Consider the following 9,600-nt stretch of genomic DNA (forward strand, 5'->3'; position numbering starts at 1 on the left):
TGTCACTAAGTTACACTGTCTTATATTAACGAATTTTGCACATTATTAACTTTCACTGTCTTACAGTTTGTGAATACTACATTTTACTGTATATCACAAAGTCTGTTTTATAGTATGCAAGAACTTTCTAATGTCTACTAATAACAAATAGAAATTTAGTATATCTTGAACTACTTTATTGCTGTAGACCAGTATGTACCATTGTTTTTAATTACAGAGATGTAGTAAACATTCTATTGTTAAAGATACAAGTAGAGATGTTCAACTCTATCATCATATTATAATGGTTGTGAAAATTCCTTGTGTAGAACCTAAGTTTTACTATATCAGCATATCACAATACAAAATATCTTTACTTCCTTCAGCTTCGTTGGTTTATGAACAAGTTTTTATAACAAAATATTGTTCATAACTTTCATATTTTATACCAATATTACCTAAGTCAGCGACTTCATATAGATCTAGTGTGACATCATGAAAAGCAGTAGGAATTAATTCAATGAACTTCTGTTTATCACACCCATTATCTGTAACTTCACAAACTTTATCCAGAAGGTCCATTAACCAGTTCATGCTGGAGTGGTGTTTCTGGCAAACCTGTCAAGAAATAAACTATTTAACCAATAATCTTACTCTACTTTCTGTCAATACTTACTGAACCCCTGTGTTTTTCTGACATCATAAGTTATATAAAAACAATAACAAAGTTTTCAAAGATTGGTAGATTTTGCTTAATTATCTGATTTTGATACTGGAAGCAAATTTTAAAAAAAAATGACATATAATTATGGCTTATGATTAATAAACTGTAAAATATAAATACATTTTGTTGAACTAAATTCATATTTCTGATTTTACATAAAATAAGACATTACAAAATAGAGACACGATTTCACCATAACATGCATCTTTCTGCTACTGTCTCGTGACATTAAAAACAGAGCTACAATGTCAACACATCATCTTTAACTCTGTTACCTACTCATAACATTGACAGTAACATAGGAAAACTTTCCAACATTCTCTTTTCCTGTATAGCTACCCCATGACATTGAAAGTGATACATGTACAATTTCGAGACACTGTCTTTATTCCTACCAGCAACTTATGACACTAACGAAGGTGTGATTTCCCAATAATAGTTTTCCCTATGCTACAATCTCAAACATTGAAACTGTTTCAATGCATTACCTGTTACTATCTCACAACATTGAAAAACACAAATTTAAAGTCAATGTTTCCTTCTCCTACCATCCCATGACGTTAAAAGTAATGGAACGTTTCTCACTGCTACAATATCATGATGTTAACAGAGGTAAGATTTCAATAAACTTTTCTTACTGCTCCATCTCATAACACTCAAATTATGTTATACTGTATGTACATTTGCTACAGATCTCATTGTACATTTTTGTATTTTAATTTAATGAACTGTAAGAACTAACTTACCAGTGCTAAGTGGGCCACCAAATTAGTTAGTTCTGTTATCTTGCCATTCAAAAGCTTGTTTCCCATCATCATAACTGTAACTGGTTCTCCACAGAGCAAGTATAAGGTTGCCACATTTTCATATAACCACTCTTCTGGGATATCTGTAAAATATTAATTATTTTTATCATGTTTGTTAATGTCGGGAGAAATAAACACTTTCATATGCTAACTTGCAACAAGTCATATTCTTTTGTTGAAAGTCTTTGATAAAAGAATAGAATTGTATTTTATATTTGACTCAACAACACATAATTACACTTTTCACTGAAATCAAGGTAATAAGTATAAACATAGTTTAGTTGTAACATTGTGACTCACTTGTCCATCTTCTATAAACATAGTTTAGTTGTAACATTGTGACTCACTTGTCCATCTTCTATAAACATAGTTTAGTTGTAACATTGTGACTCACTTGTCCATCTTCTATAAACATAGTTTAGTTGTAACATTGTGACTCACTTGTCCATCTTCTATAAACATAGTTTAGTTGTAACATTGTGACTCACTTGTCCATCTTCTATTTGTGTAAATAACATTAATGTGAATTTCAAACAACATAAGCAGAATCAAACACAACAACACATTCATTTACCTGTCAATTCCTCTAAAACTGATATAATGTCGTCATCACTCCAGTCTTTGCTATATCTCTGTAACAGCTTTATTGCTTGGGCAAGCTCCAACAGATCAACTTTAGCTTCATTCTGATTGGCCGGTAGATAGTCTGAGAGTTCCCACCACTGTGGTTCATCTAATGGTAAATATGATAAATAATAACTTTTAACACAACTAAAGATTTCATATGGAAATGTATGAATATCAGTAAGCATAATTCCTAATAAGAAGTTGGATAAATAAGAGCCCTGTATCATGTCTCAACACCACACCTGTAGGCTTTAAAACCTTTGGTTCAGAATATAGTGATTAATTAAAGCCTTTACCTTAATAAAAATAACATAAGTAATTAACAGCTTTATTGCAACATCATGTTTAATTTTAAACTACATTTTCACAACAGTACAGCGCTCACACACAACAGTTCACGTAGTCAACATTACTAAATACTTAATATGCATACTTGAAAGGTTCACTACCCCATGTTACAGGGGCAGAAACACAAATCCACAATAAATTTGATAAATCAAGGAATACGATGAGCATTAAAAATATTATTAGAATAACACTGCACAACAAAGATTTTGTTCCCTGAACACTGTTGGATGTTCCTTATAGATCTTTGGCTGCTAATCACAAAAATCACATTCAAATTTGCCCATCACATACCGTTTCATCAAAATCTTCAAGTTTTCACCAGGACATTGCTACAAACGATATCAGAGCAACTGGAATCCGTCAATGCTTGCTAACAACTGTTGAACACTGCAACATGATGCACCAGACATTGAATACAAATGAACATCAGGAGCAAAACACTTTTAATTATGTTGAACTTAATAGCGTATTAGAAACATAAACGCAATTAAATATGTTATTGCCAGTAAACAGTTAACTGTCTATTTCTCAGAGTTCCTACGTGATGAAGCAAAACCAAAACTATATTTATGCATACCCACCAGGTACATGTCACAATCAGCAAAAACTTTACAGGAAGCAAAACTTTTCAAAAAAAATTGTTGTGCAGTGTTACATACAGACAAATGTAAGACATTAAAAGAACATTTAGACAATTGATAGAATATTTTTTACAGTTTCCTACATGAGCTAAAGAAATGTAGAAATAAACTAGGCATTTCAAAGTCATTATTAGTAAACTATGCAATAATTTTCTCTCTTTCAAGCGGGTGTGGGAGTATTCAGTGTGCTTGGCTGAAATCAGCAAGCACTGCTAATTTTATCTTTTCTCTTTAGGGCAGGCATGTCTGGCTATTAACAGAATGTTCTGCAAGTACTTCTCTTTTCTTCTTTTTAGGTAGAGCATGGTCAACAGTTAGTGTGTATGGATACAGATAGCACTTAGTGTGTATGGTTATGGATAACACTTTGTATGTTTACAGAGATAATGTATGGTTATGGACAGCACTTGACATTTATGATTATGGTCAGCATTTAGTGTGTGTGGTTACAGTCAGCACTTAATGTGTATGGTTATGGTCAGCACATAGTACTATGTTTATGGTCAGAAGGTATGGTTATGGTCAGCACATAGTACTATGTTTATGGTCAGAAGGTATGGTTATAGCCAGCACTTAATGTGTATGGTTATGGTCAGCACATAGTACTATGTTTATGGTCAGAAGGTATGGTTATAGCCAGCACTTGGTGTGTATGGTTACAGACAGCACTTGGTGTGTATGGTTATGGACAGCACTTTGTGTGTATGGTTACAGACAGCACTTGGTGTGTATGGTTATGGACAGCACTTGGTGTGTATGGTTACAGTCAGCACTTTGTGTGTAAGGTTACAGTCAGCACTTTGTGTGTAAGGTTACAGACAGCACTTTGTGTGTATGGTTACAGACAGCACTTTGTGTGTATGGTTACAGACAGCACTTTGTGTGTAAGGTTACAGACAGCACTTTGTGTGTATGGTTACAGACAGTATGGTTATGGACAGCACTTTGTGTGTAAGGTTACAGTCAGCACTTTGTGTGTTTACAGAGTATGTAAGGTTACAGTCAGCACATTTAGTGTGTGTGTTACAAGGTTACAGTCAGTACTATGTGTGTAAGGTTATGGACAGCACTTTGTGTGTAAGGTTACAGTCAGCACTTTGTGTGTAAGGTTACAGTCAGCACTTTGTGTGTAAGGTTATGGACAGCACTTTGTGTGTAAGGTTACAGTCAGCACTTTGTGTGTAAGGTTACAGTCAGCACTTGGTGTGTATGGTTAAGGTTAGCATGTATGGTTACAGACAGCACTTTGTGTGTATGGTTACAGACAGCACTTTGTGTGTATGGTTATACAGACAGACACTTTGTGTGTAAGGTTACAGTCTTTGTGTGTATGTGTGTAAGGTTACAGTCAGCACTTTGTGTGTAAGGTTACAGTCAGCACTTTGTGTGTAAGGTTATGGACAGCACTTTGTGTGTAAGGTTACAGTCAGCACTTTGTGTGTAAGGTTACAGTCAGCACTTTGTGTGTAAGGTTATGGACAGCACTTTGTGTGTAAGGTTACAGTCAGCACTTTGTGTGTAAGGTTACAGTCAGCACTTGGTGTGTATGGTTAAGGTTAGCATGTATGGTTACAGACAGCACTTTGTGTGTAAGGTTACAGACAGCACTTTGTGTGTATGGTTACAGACAGCACTTTGTGTGTATGGTTACAGACAGCACTTTGTGTGTAAGGTTATGGACAGCACTTTGTGTGTAAGGTTACAGTCAGCACTTTGTGTGTAAGGTTACAGTCAGCACTTTGTGTGTATGGTTAAGGTTAGCATGTATGGTTACAGACAGCACTTTGTGTGTATGGTTACAGACAGCACTTTGTGTGTAAGGTTACAGACAGCACTTTGTGTGTATGGTTACAGACAGCACTTTGTGTGTAAGGTTACAGTCAGCACTTTGTGTGTAAGACAGCACAGTTACAGACACCTTGTGTGTAAGGTTACAGACAGCACTTTGTGTGTAAGGTTACAGACAGCACTTTGTGTGTATGGTTACAGACAGCAAGCTGTGTTAAAGCTTATCTTTGTGTGTAAGGTTACAGACAGCACTTTGTGTGTAAGGTTACAGTCAGCACTTTGTGTGTAAGGTTACAGTCAGCACTTTGTGTGTAAGGTTACAGACAGCAAGCTGTGTTAAAGCTTATCTTTTATATTACTCTTTGCATCAAAAGGTAAATGTTTAGCATGTTCTACTATAAGCAGCATGCTCTGAAAGAGTAAATGTTTAGCATGTTCTACTATAAGCAGCATGCTCTGAAAGAGTATATGTTTAGCATGTTCTACTATAAGCAGCATGCTCTGAAAGAGTATATGTTTAGCATGTTCTACTATAAGCAGCATGCTCTGAAAGATTATATGTTTAGCATGTTCTACTATAAGCAGCATGCTCTGAAAGAGTAAATGTTTAGCATGTTCTACTATAAGCAGCATGCTCTGAAAGAGTATATTTTTCTTTCTTGTACCAGTGATCAGAATGTATTGTTGTGGACAGAAAGCTCTGAAATAGTTTTATTTCCACTTTGTGTCAAGATTAGAGTGTTAGGTGGGAAATGGTAATCTGTGCAAGAATTCCTTGTGTCCAGCATACCCAATGGTTAGTGTGCTGTGCTGTGGAAAGCAATCACTTTAAGAGGTTTTCTTTCCTACTTCATCCATGACCAGTACTAAGTGTGTGGATTACAGAAAGCACTCAAGGCCAGTGTTTAGTGTGTGGGTTGTAGAACAGACTCAAGGCCAGTTGTTAGTGTGTTGGCCTGTAAATAGCAAGCTTTCAAAGTTTTGTCTTTACTCTTTACTCCAAGCATGGCTAGTGGTTAATGTGTTTATCTGTACAGAGCAAGCTATCAAAGTTTTGTCTTTACTCTTTACTCCAAGCATGGCTAGTGGTTAGTGTGTTTGTCTGTACAGAGCAAGCTATCAAAGTTTTGTCTTTACTCTTTACTCCAAGCATGGCTAGTGGATAGTGTGTTTATCTGTACAGAGCAAGCTATCAAAGTTTTGTCTTTACTCTTTACTCCAAGCATGGCTAGTGGATAGTGTGTTTGTCTGTACAGAGCAAGCTATCAAAGTTTTGTCTTTACTCTTTACTCCAAGCATGGCTAGTGGATAGTGTGTTTGTCTGTACAGAGCAAGCTATCAAAGTTTTTTTTTACTCTTTCAACTCTAGTTTAGTGTGTTTATCTGCACAGAGCAAGCATCAAAGGCTCCAAGCATGGCTATAGTGTGTTTATCTGCACAGAGCAAGCTATCAAAGTTTTGTCTTTACTCTTTACTCCAAGCATGGCTAGTGGTTAGTGTGTTTATCTGCACAGAGCAAGCTATCAAAGTTTTGTCTTTACTCTTTACTCCAAGCATGGCTAGTGGTTACTGTGTTTATCTGCACAGAGGAAGCTATCAAAGTTTTGTCTTTACTCTTTACTCCAAGCATGGCTAGTGGTTAGTGTGTTTATCTGCACAGAGCAAGCTATCAAAGTTTTGTCTTTACTCTTTACTCCAAGCATGGCTAGTGGTTAGTGTGTTTATCTGCACAGAGCAAGCCATCAAAGTTTTGTCTTTACTCTTTACTCCAAGCATGGCTAGTGGTTACTGTGTTTATCTGTACAGAGCAAGCTATCAAAGTTTTGTCTTTACTCTTTACTCCAAGCATGGCTAGTGGTTACTGTGTTTATCTGCACAGAGGAAGCTATCAAAGTTTTGTCTTTACTCTTTACTCCAAGCATGGCTAGTGGTTACTGTGTTTATCTGCACAGAGGAAGCTATCAAAGTTTTGTCTTTACTCTTTACTCCAAGCATGGCTAGTGGTTAGTGTGTTTATCTGCACAGAGCAAGCTCTCCAATGATCTTTTCTCTCTTGTTTCAGTTTGGCATGGCTGATGGTAAATATGATGGGCTGAAAACAGCAATATACAGGGTGTTCGGAAAGTCACTGTGCAGTTTTGAAAACAGCGATAACAACATTCATTCAGTCTATTTCAAGCCAGCAACTGATAGCGGTGTTTAGAAACAAAATAAGATGGATCCAAGCCTGTATTAATGCTAATGAAGGTTACTTTCAACATTGTTTATAATTGTCATTCATATTTACCTCCTGTATTCTTTATTGAAACATGTATGTTAATAAAAGTGCACAGTGACTTTCTGAACACCCTGTATGTGAGAGATTCCTCCTAAAGATGAATGTGACCTCTGTTTACCATACTGACCGAACATTAGAAATATCAGAGTTAGAAAAATGCTGCTGCTTAGCACACTCCATAGTTTAATTTATGACCACATTTATAAAATTCCAGCCATTCTCATCATTCAACAGTGTTCTTGAATGGCTGTTGAGATAAAATCTAAAAATTACAGACTCAGCAAGTTGTAATTATAATGACCAGTCACATTCATAGATCTTCATAAATACAATGTTTCTTGTCAACTTACAATTACAATAATCAGTAATATTCATAGTTCATCATAAATACACTGTTTATCATCTATTTATAATTAGATTGATGCAACTGAGCATGAACAGAATTTGTGTACTTGTGTTATAATAAGACAAAATAAATTTTACTGAATTCTATGACCTGATTTTTGTCAAAAATTATGCTCCAGCTTAACTAAATTCAACACAATCTTTGACAAAAATCAGGTCAAAACATTTAGTAAAATTTAGTCTGTCTTACTTTAAATCAAGTACACAAACTCTGTTCATGCTCAGTGTTTTCACAAAAATTGTTCATCTTTCACTTCACTTTATGTCTGGTCTTATTATTTTATGTAACATCATGGATCAGCTTGTAAATTATTTCAAATTATCATTTTTACTGGTCCATAGAGCAGACACAATAGTTTACCTGATGAACAAGTAGTCAGAGTACCTCGAATACTTACCAATTCTTGCTGGTCCATCCAGCAGACATAAGAACTTAGTCTGATGAACAAGTAAAAAGGATACCTCGAATACTTACCAATTCTTGCTGGTCCATACAGTAGACATAAGAACTTAGTCTGATGAACAAGTAAAAAGGATACCTCGAATACTTACCAATTCTTGCTGGTCCATACAGTAGACATAAGAACTTAGTCTCAAGAACAAGTAAAAAGGGTACCTCGAATACTTACCATATCTTGCTGGTCCATACAACAAATACAAGAATTTAGTTTGATGAACAAGTGGCAAGGGTACCTCAAATACTTACCATTTCTTGCTGATCCATACAGCAGACACAATAACTTAGTATGATGAACAAGTGGCAAGGGTACCTCGAACACTTATCGTTTGTTGCTGGTCCATACAGCAGATACAAGAATTTAATCTGATGAACAAGTGGAAAGGGTACCTCATACACTTACCATTTCTTGCTGGTCCATACAGTAGACATAAGAACTTAGTCTCAAGAACAAGTAAAAAGGGTACCTCGAATACTTACCATATCTTGCTGGTCCATACAGCAGATACAAGAATTTAATCTGATGAACAAGTGGAAAGGGTACCTCATACACTTACCATTTCTTGCTGGTCCATACAGTAGAAACAAGAACTTGGTCTGACGAACAAATGGCAAGGGTATCTCAAATATTTACCATTTCTTGCTGGACCATACAGCAAACACAATAGTTTAGCCTGATGAACAAATGGCCAGGGTTTCAGTATTCTTGTCAACCAGAATGCTTTATCTCTGGGTGTGAGGCTAAAATCTAGGTAGATAGAGCGATAGTACTGCCTTATGAATTGTTCTTCTACCAACATGGAACCTGTAATACAAAGAATAAAAATAACGTATCCAGTAATGTTGTAGCAGAAAACTGACAGTCATAAGAAGTTTCTCCAAACATTTAAAATATTTTCATTGAAATATTTATATTATTCTAAGTTCAAAGATTTCCTCACTAAGCTATATAGGTTTGTACGAAATAATAAAGGCAGCATATTCACCAGGAGATGTTCGCAGAACACTGTGGACGTGTTTCGTCATCTGCCTGAACGACTGTAGGAAGCTGTAGACTACGTGACATTCACTTTCGTCCCATCCTGCAATAACTGTATGTATGAGGCGACCACAACACCTCAACCAGGAGCTCTGGAACTTGGAATTCACAGCAAGTTGTTCGAGCTGAGAGAGAAGGACAAAAGAAATTGCCGGACTCCGTTGAACTATGAATTAACTTGTTACGTCACTTATCTAATACGTAATCACTGAAAGATTTGGTTGACTCTCTATAGACTTCCTTCTACTTCCGAAAACGGCTTTCAACTTGCTTAATCTCTAGCTAACTATAAGCAGCGAATTTAAACATGCCTATCTATATATATATTAATTTCTCGATGAGGTTGGTTCCTCAATATTACTTAACATTTAATCGAAGTGTGTATCTTTTAAGTCTCCCTACAGAAGTGCGCTATCACTTGTCTTTAAGAGCACATTAATATAAATGCTTAACATGAAGACATTTATCGCCAACATTGACGAGTCGTAATGGTAAGCATTCATCTAGC

General features: G+C 35.8%; 1 protein-coding gene across 1 annotated transcript; it reads right to left on the reverse strand.

The window, feature by feature from the left end:
* Positions 1–333: 333 nt before the first annotated feature.
* On the reverse strand, positions 334–8,474 carry LOC143222933 (F-box only protein 47-like). The gene is made up of 5 exons (XM_076450195.1): positions 8,457–8,474; positions 7,995–8,034; positions 2,084–2,242; positions 1,450–1,592; positions 334–597 (listed from the first exon to the last, which is right to left on the reverse strand). The coding sequence occupies exons 1-5, from the start codon at positions 8,472–8,474 to the stop codon at positions 376–378; spliced, it is 582 nt and encodes a 193-aa protein (XP_076306310.1). The 3' UTR covers positions 334–375.
* Between the last annotated feature and the right edge of the window lie 1,126 nt (positions 8,475–9,600).

The sequence above is a fragment of the Tachypleus tridentatus genome, chromosome 1 (assembly GCF_004210375.1).
Source record: "Tachypleus tridentatus isolate NWPU-2018 chromosome 1, ASM421037v1, whole genome shotgun sequence".
NCBI lineage: Eukaryota > Metazoa > Arthropoda > Merostomata > Xiphosura > Limulidae > Tachypleus > Tachypleus tridentatus.